General features: G+C 36.2%; 1 protein-coding gene across 2 annotated transcripts in view; it reads right to left on the bottom strand.

Moving 5' to 3' along the window:
- Positions 1 to 19,985, bottom strand: part of FGF12 (fibroblast growth factor 12) — a gene marked incomplete at its 5' end in the record, with an annotated part of 571,869 nt that overhangs the window by 188,115 nt on the left and 363,769 nt on the right. For both annotated transcript variants that reach the window (XM_082625698.1, XM_082625697.1), the window contains one exon: positions 17,621 to 17,731. In XM_082625698.1, coding sequence (XP_082481824.1) covers positions 17,621 to 17,731 — 111 coding nt within the window. The remainder of the gene's footprint in view (positions 1 to 17,620; positions 17,732 to 19,985) is intronic.

Raw genomic sequence — 19,985 nt, 5'->3', positions numbered from 1 at the left:
TGTTAGAGTGTAAGTAATATCATATCCTACAAAATCTTAACCTAAAATTAAGTTGGTACCAGGTTATTTTCACCTATAATCCTATAGTCTCTTACAATAACACATGTACTTATAATATTTATGATAATTTTTGTAAGTCACTCAACTGGTTTTCCACTAGTCATGAAATTAATATTTATTTCTGGCATTTATTTATCATTTAATAAGGTCACTTCTCCTCCCCTCTCCATTTTCAATAGGAAAATGCTATTATTGAATAGTCAGCAAACTAGGAGATAGTCTGAGCTCTTAAATCCTCCAACACAAAAGCAGTTACTTAAATTATGGTACAATGGAGTATTCATCAGACAACTTAATTATTCACTCATCCTAATTCCACAGCATTCCATACACAGTACTTATCACATTGCTTTTTCATATTTATGCCTTTGCCTGAGTCTCCCTGCAAAGTAGGAATTCTTCAAAAGTATGAAATTATGTTTCTTTTTCATCCAGAGTGCATTGCACTGTAGAAGCTAAAATAATTGTGATCATCAAATTTAACCTTGAAAACAGCATTTCTTACAGAAATTAAGGGAAAGATGTAATTGTCCCTACTTCTTTAGCTTTAAGTCAAGAAAACAAGACCAAGGTGAGGACTAAACTTCAGTCCAAAAGGCACAGCTCTAGTTCACGAACCCTAGTTCTAACATGACAGCTTTATGACCTTGATGATTTGAAGTAATGTAACCTCCCTGAGTCTTCATGTCTGCTCTGAATGTTTCACTGACTTACTATGCAAATCAATTAAGATAATAATTTTCTTAAAAACTTGTTATTAAACTATAAAAGTAAAATACAAGGTATATTGGTATTGGTAATGGCGTTGTTATTAAACCTCCAAATCTAGAGCTTTCATAATAGGGGCAAGGGTCGTGGATGCCTGGGTCATCACTATCTCATAATTTAACTTAAATTTCTTAAAATGTCATGGGAGAAAAAAATGTATTTCATTTTATATATGTAAGATCCAGTAAGCTAAAATAACTATATATTTTAAATAAAATGTAAAAATTGACATACTTTAGCCTATGTTGATTCAGTGCTTTCAGTCAGCGTGCCTTATTTTGTAAACAGTTGGTCCAATAATTCAACTGTCTGACTTATTTTGCCCACTGAACTTACTGACTTATGGAACTGATTAATAGTTTGGGGCCTAGAGACTTAATTTTTTTCTTCCAAGCACTGGCTGATAGCAAACATTGTGGATTTTCAACTTAGTGAAAATGAGCAAAAGGATGATCCCTTTCTTTGACAGGAGCTAGTAGAAATATTTGCCTTAGCTTTGGTAGAGATGCCACCACTGGCTTTTAATTCTGATATTATCGTATAACCTTTCCTGTGTTACTTCAAAGATGTTCAAAAACTTGCATAATTAACAAGTCAATTCAATGTGATTATTTTTTCATTAAGGTGAAAAATGAAGCATGTCAATATTGATAATGAAAGCAAATACCTGTCATCACTCATCTGCTGCAGCCTATTTGTCTTATACAGAAGACTCATCTCACATTCCATTTGAAGAATTCAGTGAACAGCACAGGTGTTACTCCATAAGATCAATGGGCAAAAACATCCTCCAAGAAATCTCTGCATGTTTTGAAGATTTTAGATTTGTATCTTCTACAAATCTTCCATCAAACACTATGTTGCCCAAACTGACACTATGGCCTATTAGGTTTATTCATGAACTCATCATCTGTATTCCAGGCACTGCAGTGGTGTAAAAGACAGGCACGGTACCTGCCATCATGATGATGAAAGTCTAAAATAGAAAAAAATAACTCCACACGTGTACTCTGCCTCCATCTTTACATATGGGGGCACTGAGTTCAGCTCAAAAATGTGGTTTTGCCAGAGTCATGAAGTCAGCCAAGGAAGGTACACTTAGGTGCTGAGGGCTGTAAGGCTATATAATATTGTTGCTCTTAAGAAATATAAGAGCACTTCTAGTAACCACAACCTAAATAGTTGTAAAGAAAGTAAGAAAAAAATGAAACTATAATAAATAAATATGGAAGCCTTAAAAGAATTTTTGCAGCCAAGCAGAAATGCCCCACCCAGAAAATATAAAACCTTTAGTTCTTAGTCAAAATTACACACAGACAACACAAGTTAACTTGCTTGAGATGGTTTAGGTATGTTCAACCAAAGCTTTACATTTCATTATCACTAATTACCAAAACAAGAAAGCACTTTTGAAAATTTATGCACGTAATATTGCTGAGCAATTATATATTTAAAGTGTGGAAAGCCAGTGAAAAAGCCACAAAGGAAATATTCATGATTCCACTCAATTTACATTGTCATTGACACTCAAATGTTATATTTATTGATCCCAATGAATATATATATGCAGTATATGTATATTCATTCCAAAAATATTAAGTGGATCTATAGAAATAAATGTGCTAAGATATTTTTAGAAATAGAGGAAAAAATTTGAAAAATAAGATGACGATTCTGTCATTACTCTTCTCTACCTTAAAATCTCTCTTTTAGCCCATCACTACTATAATCCCACCACATTTCACCTATTCACTCTATTGCAATGTTCAGTAACTTTCATTGGTCCCCCACATCCTAAAATGTAAACTTTAAACTCCCCTATGTGTCAGTTAAGGCACTCTAAAATATGGTCCCTTTGACACTTCCATGTAATCTCTTTGCTTCATCCAAATTAGCTCATTTTTCCCCAACATGGCAGGAACTTTCTCCACTAGGTGATTTTGTGCCTCCTTATCTGAAATTCAGTTCTCCTAATCTTACTTACATATTTTGTTCCTATTCTTCAAGATTCACTTTAAAATCCACCTTCTCTGAGCACTATGGCTTTTGGGGATTGCTCCCATCTCCAGAATCTGGTGATTTTCTAATCACTTGGCAGTACCAGTGCTACCTTGCATTATTAAATTTTGTTTTACATACACGTTCAACCTCGTCTACTATCCTGGGAGCAGCTAGAAAGCAGAAATTGTACTGCAGTCTTCTTTGTAACCCAGTAACTAGAACCCAGTTGGTCCTCAGTATGTTGGAGTTAATGAAGATGAGGCATGCGCATGGCAGGCGCCCATGAAACACCAGTCATTTTTTTGTAGCTGCCTGAAGCTATGTCTTAAGAAGTCGTTTGAGGCTCGGCCACAAGAAATGTTGTGAGAATTTACTGACATCTGTTGTAGACCCAGGAGGGCCCATTTATTTGTCTTCTCCATCTTGAGGGCCTCCTTTTACAATAAAATATCATGGAATGTTCCATACCAGGACAGCAATGATTTGCACTGTATTTAAAACAAGTATCTTATTGTATAACTCTGTCTCAAAGATTTTTGCTGCATATTACAACCTTCAGAGGAGTTTGTTTTTCTTTTTTAAAAATTCTGATGCCCTGGCCATACCCATAGAAGTCTTCAGAATTAAACTTAGGCACCAGTATTTTTTTAACCACTTCAAATGATTCCAACATGCAGCATTGTTAAAAAGCAATTTCATATTCAATAGGTCTGAAGTGGTTCTAACAAGCTCCCAGTGATGCCATTGCATAGCAAATCTTACCAGTTCATAGACCAAAGGTAGGTGTGGCCAGTATTGGCATCTCCTGCAGCCTATCAGAAAGGCAGAATCTCAGGTCCCATCCAAGACCCACTTAATCAAAATTTGTGGTTCAAAAAGATCCCTAGATGATCACTATGCACTTGAGGTTTGAGAAGTACTGTTCTAGAGAATGGTTCTCAAAGTGTGGTCTTGTGAACATGTTAGAAACACAAACACTCTGGCCCTTCTTCCAGATCTATTGAAGCACACATTCTGGGGTTAAGGCCCCCAGGTCAGTAGTTTAACAATTCCTCCAGGTGATTCTAATGCAGACTAAAGTATAAGGAGCAATTTTCTAGAAGAAATCACTGTTCTTACACTTGACTGCACTTTGAAATCATCTGTGTGATTTTAAATGAATACTGATGCCTGGGTTCCATCCTCAGAGATTCTGACTCTATTGATCTGGGCCTCAAGTTTTTTAAAAGGTATTGAGGTGATTCTAATGTGCAAAAATTTTGGAGTCATTGTTCTAGAGGACTTGGATATAGGTGGGAGGTGGACTGTCTTCCCTTGCATCTTAATAGGACTTTCCCTTCTCAGATTATCAGAAGAATCCAAGGACTAAGGACAGATATGTAACTGGATTCATTCCACTGCCCCCACCCCTGAGGGAAATTCCAAGTACAGTGGGGTTTAATCCTATTTAAATTAGATTTTGATCAAATTCCCCCAAAGATGGGAAGGCTGGGTCCAGGACCTAGATGGGCACTGAAACTGTAGATGAGGTTCCAAAAAGGCTGTTACACAGTTCCTCAAAGCTCTACTCAAGTTCTACATTTTCCCTGAAATTACTCTGGATCATACTTCAGGTAGCATAGATTTCTCCTCTCTAGACTTTCCAAAACACTTCCTTTCAAGAGGGTAAATTTGATATTATATACTTGAAGTCTTTACATATAATTCCCATTTTTCAGATGACAAGCTATGGTTTCAAAGTGCTAAGCAAATTGCCCAAGTTTATGCAGCTGTTAAATGGAGAAATGCATATTAATATCCACAACTGTCTGTCTCTAAAATCCTATGCATATTAATATCCATAACTGTCTGTCTCTAAAATCCTATGGACTATCCACAACACCACACTGCTTCCCCACATATCAGGACGGATCCCTGGAACATACAAAAGCAACAATAAAAATGATGTCTCTGCCAATATCTAAGTAAGAGGAAGCAAAGAGAGGCTTTCTTTAGGACATTTTTAAAAATTCAATTATAATACTATGGAGTGGGCCTAGTAATGTTATACAGACATATTTTGACATGGGTGTGTGCTCCACATTCTGTCTCAGTGTCAGGGAAAGCAGATGTACTAAGTGCAACTTCACTAAATCCTGGCAGGATGCCTACTCAGTACCACTCTATCTATCTAGGGTACTGAATAATACATGGAAATATATATACAAACACACACAGCCTACACACCTCAAACTTCCCAAGTCAGATATATTTAAAAGGCAACCAGATTATTTAAGATCTTTAAAATTATTGTATAATGGTTTACTATTTCAAAAAATGTTTTAATTTATAGTTGAAATACGTTGAACATATTGAAGAAAAATCCTCTCAAGTTCAATGTTTAACCTGCAAACCACCATAATATTTTATAAGTAAGTCATATCCCCTTCATAATACTTTTTTAAAGTGTTGTGAGAAGAATGCAGTGGTATGATTTTTAATGCACTAGGAAATATTAATGAGGAAAGATAAATTAGGTATTCAGCATAAAATGGTAAAGGCATTAACTCTGGAACTAAACTCACTGAGCTCAAATCCTGGGTCTACCTTTTAATATCAGTGTGACCATGGATTAATTATTCAAACTTCCTATGCCTCAGTTTACTCATCTTCAAAGTAGGAATTATTACAGTATCCCCTTTATAGGATGGTTATAATACTTAAACAAGTAAATTTTATAAAATGTTCATACTTGTACTAGACACTTTAGCAAGTACTCAGTAAACATTACCTATTATTACCTAATGTGGCCCAAACTCATACATTAAGAAATAATGCTTGGGGCTTCCCTGGTGGCTCGGTGGTTAAGAATCCGTCTGCCAACGCAGGGGACACGGGTTCAAGCCCTGGTCCGTGAAGATCCCACATGCCGTACAGCAACTAAGCCCATGTGCCACAACTACTGAGCCTGTGCTCTAGAGCTGGTGAGCCACAACTACTGAGCCAGTGTGCCACAACTACTGAAGCCCACATGCCTAGAGACCATGCTCGGCCATAAGAGAAGCCACCGCAATGAGAAGCCCGTGCACAGCAATGAAGACCCAACACAGCCATAAATAAATAAATAAATAAAAAGAAAGAAATAATGCTTGGCACATAGGTGACCGTTTTATTTTTCAAATTCCTCATTGTAAATACATAGTTATTTCGTACTTCAGGGTAGGTAGTATGCTTTGGAAAATATTGGTCCACGTGAGAATAAAGTTATAAGTTATCCCTTGTTTAGTTGGAGGCCATAGACTGAATGCCTAATTGAACCAGCCACATATAACAAATCCCAATTCCATTCATTAAGATCTATTAAGTTTTAGACTGTAGGTAAATCAGTATAATCTCTCAAGCAATAACTTATATAGAGAAAGGAACACAGGTTATGGATATAGTAGAACTGAATTTTCCTTACTCTGTCTTGAGCAAATCAACTCACTTTCCAGAGCCTCAGAATCAGGTAATTTTAGGGAGATTTTAATAATCTCTAATTCATCACAACTCTAATACCCTTCTCCACTACTTCAAGACCCCCTGGCTGCCCTTTTTTCTTACCCTTAAAGCACCTGAGTGTATATTTTCTTTTTCCTGAAACATAAGCTTAAATTTAGATGCTGGTCCTAGCTGAATAATAAAAGCAATGGCTCCCTCTCTTCTGGGTAAACGTACCATTTACATACTTTCAGAAAATGATGCCTCTGTAATTACCACCATAAATATATATTCACATAACACTTTGAAGATCTATTTAAAACTGTGTTCTTTTACTATTATTGCTATGGAGTTCACTTTTCCAGGCTAAGCATACTCAATTTTCCTCCTATTTTCATAATGGAAAATGACTTCCTTATCCATCCTTTAAAGTCTCTTAAACTGTTATTCTCAAAAAGAAAAATAAAAAGCAAATGTGATTTAATTTGCAATAATCCTTCAAGCTAGGTGTTGTTTGACAAAATCATATTCATTTTTGATGAGGCTATTCTGAGAACTCACTTTTATTCATTTATTCAACAAATATTGAAAACCTAGTATGTGCCTGGCACTATCCCAAGTGTTGGGGATACAACAGTACAAAATGCAGACAAAGCTCCCTGCCCTGTGGAGCTTATACTCTAATTAAGCTTTTAAATGTAAATGGTAATCTGATTATACTATTGTTACTATGAATTAGGCTATCCATATCCATTATTAAGGCACTATCCATTATTAAGGCCCTGTTACACGCCAACATAGAGATAAGCAGACATGGTCAATGGCCTCAAGAAACTTATAAGTTAGAGTAGATACATCAATACAGATTAAAGTGCAAAAATACCTTGAGATATATTGTGTATGCAGAGGAAAAAGTAGGATTTCCAGTTAAAAACATCAGGAAAAGTTCTCAGAGACAAAAGGCAATTGATCTTACTTTTAGAGGATGACATTATTACTGGAAAAAATAACATAAGCAAGTATGAATGAGCTAAATGTCTGGTATATGTAGGGAACATTTTAGTGGAGGTGGGAGATGATAAAATAAATAAGGGGACTTCCCTGGTGGCGCAGTGGTTGAGACTCCACGCTCCCAATGCAGGGGGCCCGGGTTCGTTCCCTGGTCAGGGAACTTGATCCCACATGCATGCTGCAACTAAGAGTTTTCATGCCACAACTAAGGAGCCCATGAGCTGCAACTAAGGAGCCCACCTGCTGCAACTAAGACCCGGTGCAACCAAATAAACAAATAAATATGTTTTTTAAATAAAATAAATAAATAAGTATATTACATAATGGTAAGTGGAGTGAAAAATAAGTCAAATTGCCAAGGGAGAGCGAAGTGTTGAAGACAGTGATTGAAATATATAGATTAATCAGAAAAGTCCTCCATGAGAAAAGGTTTCACTTTTGAGTGAGGGAATGAAGAAGATGAGGGAGTTGGCTATTTAGATATTTGGAGGAAGAACATTTTGGAAGATGGGGACAGGAAGGAGCATGATTGGTGTGTTAAAGGAATGGCTAGGATGCTAGTCTAAAAAAAGAGGAGAGAGAACAGCCAGGAGGTAATGGGCAGGATTATGTAAAGCCTTATTGGTCATGGGATGAATTTGGCTTTTACCCTTAATGGTGTGTAGTGAAAGAGACTGAGTAGATAAGTCAGTTTATCTGACCTATTTTAACTGGGTCACTCTGGCTGCTGTGTGGATACTAGACTGAAGGGGGAAAGTCGCAAGTACAAGATTAGTTAGGAAGCTATTGTAATAGTCCGAAGATGAGAATAGCCTGGACTAGGTAGTGACAGTGGGGGTATTGAGAAGTGGTCAAATTCTGTATATATTTTGAAGGTAGAGTAAATGTACTACTGTTTTCAAATTCAATGCAAAAATTATTGCACTATCTGTTCTCACAGTTTTGCCCTTCTTTTGTAATGTGTTTAAAAGGGAAGTTTCAAAGGTAAATACAAAAATTACTGCCAGTTTATAGGCTTTATAAGTTTCAGATCTGTCAGCAATATTGGAGATGATCTTTTCCAAAATCTCATTTTACAGAATAGAAATCCAAGGAACAGAGAGCTTACATGACTGAAACAAGATCATACAGCTAATTAGGGACAGGACCTAGACTAGAAACCAGGTTATCTGACTCACAGCCCAAGCTACTTTGCCTTATAATTGGTGACATTTAAGTGGTGTATATTCTTCCTTTGAAGTTTTTTGTTTGTTTTTGCTTTGTTTTGTTTTTATTTCATAAACATTGAGGGAGAGCCACAGGTATTCCAAACTCAAGAGTCTTTAGGACACAGGCAGCTAGGAGGAAAATGTGGGAGAAAGTAGGTGCATCCACTGCTTAAATACACTGATTTTTTTTTCTGAAGTGTGCCAGCTAAATGAAACATATCTGCATGCCCCCCAGTACGGGATCTTGGAAAATATCCATTGCTGTCCTAGGCAGAAGGGCAAATAAGGACATTATTCCTTATCTACACAAATGCAGATAAGGAATTGCAGTATAATGTGACTTCCGCAACTGTAAATATACACACAAGGTTCAAACACAGTAGAGTGAAATGAGTAATTAATGTGGAGTTTTGTGTGAGGGAGGGTGGCAGTTGAGGGGGATGGCTGGAGAAGGCTTCACACTGACAAAGGAGATAAGAGCTTTGAAGGGTTCTGAAGGGTAAGAGTGATTTATCAGGTGGTAAGATTGGTGAAGTCATTCCAAACAAAAGTAATTTGCATGTGTAAAAGCTCCAAGACATAAAACTATATGGTATAGACTTACTTATATCATTATATACGGTTTTTTATCATTCCCCAAACCTGTGTTTGATCACATAACCTGTCTAGAATTGAGCTCTGACTCTCGCCAGGAAATACATCAAAATAGAACAGATTCCACACATGTTTGAGATACTAGAAAGTCTGGATTTCAGTATGCTTTTCAGTCTACCTACAGACCTATTCTTTCCCTATTACATCAGGAATCAGGTTCCCATAGAACTAGGTATGACAGTACCAAGACAGAGATTGCTTCGTTAGCAAATGTGAACACTCCAAATCTTGGGTGCAGAGGAGAGTGCCCCTTCATACCTCCTGCAGTGCATCAGAATCATCTGGAGGGCTTGTCAAAACACACACTGCTGAGTCCCAGCCCTGAGGTTCTATCTGATTCAGCACGTCTAGGGCGAGGCTCAAGAATGTGTTCTTCTAACCAGTTTTCAGATGATGCTGATGCTGGTGGTCCAAGGACTGCACACTTTAGGAACCACTAACTTAGAGTACTGCTCCAGACCCTCTAGCTTAAGCACTTTTAAATTCTTTCACATAACAACAGCTACCACCAGTAAGAATTCTACTTCTGTTAAAATGGTCACTGTTTATAAGCTACTTGCAAGCAAGGACTCTTACTCCAACTGATGAGAATAATAACAAAAACCGACAACATTTAACCAGGTTTTCGGCATTATTTTAAGCATTTTTCATGAATCACCCATTTAATCTACACAACAACCTTGTGATCTAAGTACTATTATTATCCCTACTTAACAAATGAGGGAAGTGAGATGTGAAGAGATTAAATAACTAACTCCAAGGCAAAGAACCTCAAGTCAGATAGCCTGCATTCGATTCTGGCTCTATCACTTATATGTATGACTCTCCAGATCTTTATATACACCTTGAAAATATCACATAGGGATCTGCAACTGAAGATTTCCTGTCAGTAACATACCTTTCAGAACAAATGGTATTTGTGGAAATGGAATCTGTCGATCAGTTTTTCTGAGCATACATTTACTCCTATATGAGAATTAAAGGAAAGGCTATAAAAAGCTTAGAGATTCTCTGTTCCTCTCATTTTGTAAAACCAGAGATTGTATAAATCTGATGAAATGTATGTGACTTGCCCAAGACCAAAGCACTGGTCACCTCACAGAACCAGGAATAGCCTAAAGATAATCTCAGTCCTTAGTTCTAGGAATACACTTGGTAAAGTGGCTCCCATCAGATTCTTAACCACTGTGTATATGTACACTTCCTATCAATATGCCCATAAATAGTCATAGAGCAACTAAGAAAAAGGATAATTTCAAATGGCTCATGTTTTACTTTGCTAAACAGAGGGGCACATGGGGGCAGAAGTCTTAGGATCGAAAAGAAATATAAGACATAAAAAGGTACAAAGCCAAGGTTAAAAAAAGTCTGAGGAGTTATTTCCTTATGAACATATGTAAATGGTCAAACTATTCAAGGAAATAATTGGTTCTTGTTCAAGCTTTCCATAAATATTATTTGAAGGAACAGTCTTTAAAATTGAAACACAATCAACAAAAACAAATTTCTAACAAGTGTCCATTAGTTTTCTTCTAGCTATGAAAGTCAAAAGGCAATATTTTTTCTTTATTAAAAAAAAATCAAGTGAGGTAACTGCATTCATAAGCTAAGGCTGAATATTAATTTTGCTCTTGAAAAGGCATGCCACTGTAAGGGTAACAACATTACATGTACCAAAGTATTGCTCAAGATTATATAAATAATCTTGCTTAAAGAAAATCAGCAGGATAACGCATGCATTTCTTTTTTCTTTTCATACAACTTGTAGGTACGACTTCACGCATACAAATTGTGATATATTCTTAAAGTATAGAAGACACTAGAAGAAAACAATATCTCTATAATTGGATATGGCGTAGCCCTCGCTCACCCATGACTACTATAATGTGTATGTCTGAGCAGGTGAAAGAGATGAACTCCATGGCATCACTTTCACCTAACAAAGGCCCCTTGTTAGGAAGACAGAGCATCTTTATAATTCTTTGCAGCATCCCTTATGTCCTTAATGATTTTCTCCAGCTAACCATTTGGATCATGTTTTTGTTCATCGTTTAGCAATACAGAGCTTCTTTTGGCTTTGGCTGTGTCTATATACTTGTGATTGGTGGTATCAAAACATCATATGTCTGGTATTGTATAGAAAACATAGCTGGATGACTAAATTTTTAAATTTCCAATTGGATTTCTGAAACTCAGATACAGGCCTTGTTGAAATATATATTTTTAATGCTGAACTCATGGAGAATTTAATACATTCATAAAATCTGAAAAACTGTATTTGTACTTATAACTGGTAGTTAGGAACACAAAATATTAGAGGTCTAGAATCAAAAGTCAAGAAATAAAATTCTAGATTAATTAAATATGAAGTATAAAAATGAAATAATTCCTTACTAAAACATGGGAGGTTTTTTTGTTTGTTTTTTGTTTGTTTGTTTGTTTGTTTCTGCAGCACACAGGCTTCTCACTGTTGTGGCCTCTCCCGCCACGGAGCACAGGCTCTGGATGCGCAGGCTCAGCAGCCATGGCTCACGGGCCTAGCCGCTCCACGGCATGTGGGATCCTCCCGGACCGGAGCACGAACCCGTGTCCCCTGCAACGGCAGGCGGACTCTCAACCACTGCGCCACCAGGGAAGCCCATGGGAGGGTTTTTTTTTTTATAATCTTGGAATGAGTACAACACTTCTAAATAGGAAAGAAAAGCTGAGGGCATAAAAGTGTATTTTAAATAAAATAAGGCATTGCAAAAAAATTCAGAGGCAAACAACAAAATGAGTAAAGATATTTGAAACTCACATAACAGTGAGCTGAATTTTAAAATATAAATAGATTTCTTGCAAATGATAAAACAGACACTTAATAGAAACAAATATAAACAGACATTTTATAGGAAAAGAAGTGCAGGTGGCTCATAAACTATATGAACAAGTGCTCAACCTAACTCATAATAAGAAAACTTAAAGTTTATGTTTTTAGGTAACAAAGAACCAAAAGTCTGATAACACACTGTGTTGACTAGAAGATAAGGAAACAGTCACTCTAAGTGTAAATTAGTATGATGGAGAGGAAATAGCTATCTTTCAAAAATATAAAAGCATAAAACCTTGACCCAACAATTCCTCTTCTAAGTATCCATCCTCTAAATATAGTTGCATACACACAGAATGACTTCTGTACAAGGATATTGTTTATAGAATAGTGTGTATCAGCAAAATATTAGAAAGAACTGAAATGTCCTTCAAGAGGAAACTAGGTTAAATAAAATATCCCATTTAAATATGTCCTAGGGCTTCCCTGGTGGCGCAGTGGTTGAGAGTCCGCCTGCCGATGCAGGGGACACGGGTTCGTGCCCCGGTCTGGGAGGATCCCACATGCCGTGGAGCGGCTGGGCCCGTGAGCCATGGCCACTGAGCCTGCACATCTGGAGCCTGTGCTCTGCAATGGGAGAGGCCACAACAGTGAGAGGCCCACATACCGCAAAAAAAAAAAAAAAAAAAAAAAAGTCCTAATATGGAAAAGTCTTGTAAATACAACATTTTAAGTTAAGAGAAAGTACTGAACAAGATTAGAAAGATAGATAGAGAGAGAGAGAGAGAGACATATACAGATATATAATATTGTGTATGTTGTTAATGCACAGACTGCATCCAGAAGAATACCAAGAAATGTGGCCAGGTGGCAGAGAGGGGAGGGACAGAAAATTGCTTTTGACTATGTTAATGTCTTCTAGTCAAAGAAACACATCCACACATCTGTGGCTGAACAAAGTTGCATTCACTGACTCTCAGCGAGGAGGAAAAATATACACCATGGCAGAACTGGGGTGTCTTAGTAAGGTGTAAGAAAGGACTTCCAGGATTTGGTCTCATGTTAAGTGATTTTTAAGGGGGCTCAAAGAAAGCAGATTTATTCCAAGTTGAATGCTCTTTGGATGCAGGTGTGATTCTATAATTGGCTATCTTAATAATTCTTATCTAGAAGGCAAGAAGAACAGAGCAACATCCTGTTCCTGGTGATGAAGCAGCACCCACCCATACAAACCAGGATATAGCAATATTTGATCATTTTGTAGTTTGGACAACTTTCTTGTTTTTGTCTGAATTCAGATATGATTACAGAGTGGTCTTGTTTTTGTCCTGATCCATCATGGTCACAGTGTGGCCTTGCCTGATTTGGTGTCCTGTGAAACTGTTCACATTTGGCCTGCTGGTAGTGCCGAGCCAGCTCTTGGCTGTCAAGAACTGTTTTGTTCTTTTTCAACTGTATATCCTTTTTTGTGCCTTTACAGTTCTGTACCATATACTTATCTATTCAAAATAATTTTTAAATAAATCTCAAGACTGAAGGAGACCTTAAAAGTCACTGAGTTCTGAAACTATATCAACCACCACCACATTCTTCCCCTCCCACACTGAAGGGTTTTTTTCATAAACCCTCTACAAGTACCAGTACAGCACCTGCTTGAATATCTTCAGTTTCACCATTGTACTCATTTGTCAGGCAGCTCATGCCACAGTGAAATGGCTGTTAATATTTTTGTTCAGAGAAAAAGGCAACAATGCATTTGGTTATAATATCTGAATTGTTTTCACCCCAGCATGTTTGACCTCTTCAAATGTGTCTTCTCCTATGGAAACTGGTGGAGCAGAATAATTACCTTTCTAATTTTATGTAAAATGATCCTATTAATACTCTCCAAACTGCAGTTGTATTTTTTGTGTCAGTGTTCCAACACTGTTTTGCATCTTTGGTATCATTACACTTGTAGAGATTTGTATCTGTTGCTGCTGACAAACCCATTTGGTTTTGTACTCAATTACATGTAATTAGTCTTTTCTTCATGAACAAAAGAACAGGTGTCCTTCAATTCAATCCAAGATACTATGGTAAGGTTGGTTGGACCTAATGATGTCTACTGAACCAAACAGCACACTTCTGACAGATGCTCATAGTAACAAGATATTTTTTTCCAAACAATCAAATGCTTTTACTCCTGCCCACACAAAGTAGAGAAAGAAAAGGCATTTTAACAACTTAGAGGTTTATAATTTTCTATTAAAAAAACATGAGTAGAGTTAAATCCTTCTCTGATATTTTTATCTCAATCCACACTCAGAAAATGTAAAAATAAAAATTATTTGTATTCATGGGATATTTTTAATTAAAATATGTGTGGGTGGATCAGAAGAAAGTACAATAGTCAAACAACTGGCAAAACCTAAATAAAGTCTATAGCTCAATTAATAGTATTGTACCAAGGTTAATTTTCTGGCTTTGATAATTGTACTGTTGTTACATAAAGTGGTACCCATTAGGGGAAGCTGGGTGAAGAGTACACAGGAATTTCCTGTATTATTTTGTAATTTTTCTGAAGTCTAACATTATTTCAACAGAAAATGTTAAAAATATTTAGGTGGATAGAATATTTAGCCAATGATCTAGAGAAACTTTTACACATGCACAAGGACACATTCATTCATTCGTTTCAATTTTTGTTGAGTGCTTACTATGTACTAATGATCATTCTAGGTTCTAGAGACACAAATGTATAATGGATGGCTAGTGGGAAGCTGCTGCATAGCACAGGGAGATCAACTTGAGGCTCTGTGATGAACTAGAGGGGTGGGATAGGGAGGGTGGGAGGGAGACACAAGAGGGAGGAGATATGGGGATATATGTATATATATAGCTGATTCACTTTGTTGTATAGCAGAAACTAATACAACATTGTAAAGCATTTATACTCCAACAAAGATGTGAAAAAAAATAATAAAGATACATCAAAGATCTAAACAAAATCTCTTCACTCATGAAACACTCTCCTGCTAGGAAGATCAAAAATAAACAAATAAACTGCAACAATATGCATATCAGGTCATCATAGGAGCTATGACTAGAAAAAAAAAAAACTAGGGTATCAGAATAGGTCAAGGTGAAATGTTTAGATTTATTAAGGATGGTCAGCGAAGGCCTCTTCAACATGTACAAGAAATATTTTAGCAGCGCTATTTGTAATTGCCTTAAAATAGAAATGATAATTATCCACCAAAAAGAGAATGGATAAATATATTTGGGTATGTTCATGCAATGGGATACTTTACAAAAATGAAAATGAATAATATAAAGCAAATATATCACCATATATGCATCTCACAACCATAATATTGGCAAAGAAAAATACATAAAAGTTATATATAGTAATGTTCCTCTTATAAAAAGTTTAAAAACATGCAAAATGATGTTATGACGGATGTAAGTATATGCATATATATATATATATATATATATATATATATATATGAAAAAAATGTATTTATAAAACTGCACAGAAATAAAAAATGTCAAATTCAAGATAGTTGTTATGTCTGGTACTGAAGGGAAAAGCAGGACTCCACCAGAAAGATCACACAAGGGTTTCAAATGTATTGATGTTTTTAACTAAATTTTAAGCCAGGGGTTGGGTATACAGATGAATTTATCTAAGTCTTATTATTTTGTATATTTAAACTCCTTTTAATACCAACATATCAATAAATGTATGCAGTAGTTTGTCTTAATAAAAAATAAGATATTTTAAAGTTGTGAATTCAGACAGTTTCTAAAAGTTTCTGACAAAATGTAGCACCCTCAGTATGTGTGTTATGCGTAATGCCTCTATATATACGTATATATATTATGTATATTTGTGTATAAGTGTGTGTATTTATATGTGGTTGTAGATCTATGTTAGCCATTGACCCAGCATCTGCAGAGAAAGCACTTTCAATTATTTTTCTAAAAACATTGAAGGAAGGTATTTTGTTGGTTGACCCCACGCTTTCACCCTCTCCTCTCTGCCACTGCCCCGTGATAAACGTCATGGAGCCACAGGACAGCTGTCTAGGTAACAGCTGTATCCTGTGGCTACGGCTATTTGGCTCACTTGAGGACTGAATCTATGTTCATCAATTTATAATTTTTCAATCTTTTTTTTTAAGTTGGGTGGATCGTTCTCTCTGACAAAGGATATTAATATTATAATCTCCAGCCACATCATTTTATAGAAAAAGAAACCAGAACAAGGGATACCCCAGAGATAGTACGGGTGACACAGCTAAGCCACATCCTTGATTCTTTCCACCTATACTTGTAGTTTCACTAAATCTGAATTCAAGTTCACATGCAATAAATGAAAATTCTACATGGAGAGGAAAACATCCTCATTCTTCTGTACTCAGTTAAACCTTAAATCATTTAAAGAATGCATTCCCACAAACATAAACCAACAATGCAAACCACAATAAGCTAATCATCTACTTGGCAGAAAATGGGATGAAATTCTTTATAATAAGATCTATATTGTAATTCATATTTTGTAATGTGTAACATTAAGTGAACAAAGAATAATTTAGAAGGGGTGGACAAGAGCATTTTCACACTCTAGGGATTGCAGATCTTTCCTGAGATCTTTATTTTTAATTTAAAAGATAGTTCACTGTAAAATATCAGACTTCTTAGATTATCTTATGCAATTGGGTGGAATGTCAGTCTAACCACAAAATCACCTCCATCAGAAGACAACTCAATTGGATATAGATTTAATGAGCATTTACTATGTGACTAGTACTAAAGATCTAGCAGGGAATACAGACAAACTTTGGGAAACAATATTATGCCCTGTATAATTTTAGAACAACACGTATTTCCCCCCAGGTATCTGTACACGATTATTCAGAAACTGAAAGATATGATGAAAGTGATCATTCTTGGCTCTGAAACTTTCAATCAAAATTCTTCTGAAATGCAAATATACTCTCTCAGACCTTGATGATTTGTTTAGTTATCAAACTTGTCACCTATATAGTTAAATTAAACATTATTTCCAGGGATATTATCAATAATCTTTTAATGTTTGCATTTTATCTCAAAAAACTATAAACAAAATTGCAGTTCTACCAGTCTTTATTATCTTGTTATCATAATATTTTAATATATTTTCCTTTTTAAATCAATAATTTTGTCCTCAATCAAAATAAAATAACATGTAATATACATATGTATATATTCAATGTTTACCTTGAGAAGTAACTTTGGTCTTCCAGAAATGATGTTCTAAGAATTACTATAACATGTTTACTGTTTGGTTCCAGGATTAAAATACCATTTTGTACTGGAAGGTCTGCCTTGCTTCTATGAATACTTAACATCAGCCTGACTACAAACAGTGGGGTGAGAGGAAATTCTTGTCCACTGACAAGTCAGAACTCCTTCAAGCCTCCTACCTTCTTATTGAGTACATAATCTCTGTCCCTTACTGTCTCCTGGCTATAGGGAATCATAGCAAGAACGATAAAGGAAAAGACACCAGCTTACTAGTAGTTCAATAGTTCCAAAGGTAGCCTGGCCATGCTTTAAGTCTAAGATACACTGGGCCATACATTTGATTGTAATTGGATTGCAAGAAGCTAATATGCCTTACTGTAGTCACTGTTTTCGTCCTTGGTCCCGTCAATGGTACCATCTGGGTGCATCTGCAGGAAATATCCCTGCTGGCTGAATAACCTTGTCACAATTCCTTTCAGCTGGGGTTCTGCAGAACAAAATGAAATGATAATTGACATTTTTTTTAATGCACACTTGCAAATTGTCAAAAACATTCCTGAAGTAAATGCATAAATGTCAATGGTTTAAATACTGAAATAACTATTTGAAAAGAAGACATTCTGGTAACATATCTGTACTTTTTTTTCTTTCTAGAGGCAGATCAATAAATCTCTGCAACAGTAAACCAAATGTAAATGAATAAAGGCTAATTATGATTAGAAAATACAGAGGTATGCTAAAAAATGAATTATGTCTCTCCCTCCTGCATCTAGTGTCTGCCTGCAAGATGCCACTAAGTTTGTGGTCCCATTCCAGAATCACTGTTCAGACCAAACTGCCACTGTAATTGCTAAGCTTTCAGCAGTCATAATCAGGTCCTGGAAGACTTCTCTTTCTGCTGAATGACAACTCTCTATTTATCTTTCCTGGGTTTTGAAATTCTGATCACATTCAGGCTTGGTTGAGAACCACAGGAAAAAGCCAAACCCCCATGGCCATGAGATGTCACTGGAAAGTATGTGGAAACAGATTCCACCTTCAGTAAATACTTCATCCGAGTGAGCCCCAATACTACAAGTCATTTTTCCAGCACACACAGAAAAATCAAGCCATGCATATTTCTGTATTTCAAACCAGAAGTGGTCTTCAGCTTTTAAAAACACCCTACACACTAATACCATCGAACTGATCTTTGTATACCACATTTGAATTTTTGTATAGCAGCTAACATAAATATTTAAAGCTTTCTCACTGTGGTACTAGCTGCCAGCAACAATCTATATTCTACAGCATTACCACCATTCTTTTTTTTTTTTTACATCTTTATTGGAGTATAATTGCTCTACAATGGTGTGTTAGTTTCTGCTTTATAACAAAGTGAATCAGCTATACATATACATATATCTCTGTATCTCCTCCCTCTTGCGTCTCCCTCCCACCCTCCCTATCCCATCCCTCTAGGTGGTCGCAAAGCACCGAGCTGATCTCCCTGTGCTATGTGGCTGCTTCCCACTAACTATCTACTTTCCATTTGGTAGTGTATATATGTCCATGCTACTCTCTCACTTCGTCCCAGCTTACCCTTCCCCCTCCCCGTGTCCTCAAGTCCATTCTCTACGTCTGCGTCTTTATTCCTGTCCTGCCCCTAGGTTCTTCAGAAACTTTTTTTTTTTAGATTCCATATATATATGTTAGCATATTCATTTTTCTCTTTCTGACTTACTTCACTCTGTATGACAGACTCTAGGTCTATCCAACTCACTCCAAATAACTCAATTTTGTTTCTTTTTATGGCTGAGTAATATTCCATTGTATATATGTGCCACATCTTCTTTATCCATTCATCTGTCAGTGGACACTTCAGTTGCTTCCATGTCCTGGTTATTGTAAATAGTGCTGCAATGAACATTGTGGTATGTGACTCTTTTTGAATTATAGTTTTCTCAGGGTATATGCCCAGTAGTGGGATTGCTGGGTCGTATGGTAGTTCTATTTGTAGTTTTTTAAGGAAACTCCATACTGTTCTCCATAGTGGCTGTATCAATTTACATTCCCACCAACAGTGCAAGAGGGTTCCCTTTTCTCCACACCCTCTCCAGCATTTATTGTTTCTAGATTTTTTGATGATGGCCATTCTGACTGGTACATCACCACCATCTTTGTCTCTACTTCAGTTTTGGGCAAAAGTTAGACTACTCTAGCACATTTATAGCCCTATTTCATAAAAATTAGTAGAAAAAGAAAAATGCTGCTTCTGGTGATAAAAATTGAGGCAGGGATAGAAATCATATGACTGGTGAAGTAGTTATGTGTTATCCTCAAAAGGACAATCAATGAATTTCAACTGACAGTGTCGTTCCTTCACCAATTTATTAAACCAATATTTACTCAGAACCTCTTTTTTTGGGCAGGCAAAAAATGCTAAGCACTGTGTGTTAAACTAAACAAATTTATTGATGTTTGAGTCTAGATAAGACTTCTAGATAAGGATTCAATTCAATAAACTCTTTGGGAATGGACCTGCTCCCTATGACATATATCTTTTGCACATATGACTAGATCACACATACTTGGGAGTTTGAGGTAATGCCTATATAAGCATGTCTTCATCAAAGCAGTCCTAAGAAGTAGAAAAGTTGCCAAAAAACTCATAATGAGGAAGTAGGGTATTAAAAAAAGAACTAAACTGGAAATTAGGCATTCTGATTGATAATTATGTATTATTACTGTGGTTAAATAAA

This window comes from Mesoplodon mirus (genome assembly GCF_964341445.2).
Source record: "Mesoplodon mirus genome assembly, chromosome: 6".
NCBI lineage: Eukaryota > Metazoa > Chordata > Mammalia > Artiodactyla > Ziphiidae > Mesoplodon > Mesoplodon mirus.
Note: the sequence above shows the minus strand (reverse complement) of the source record. Positions and strands in the feature narration are given on the sequence as shown.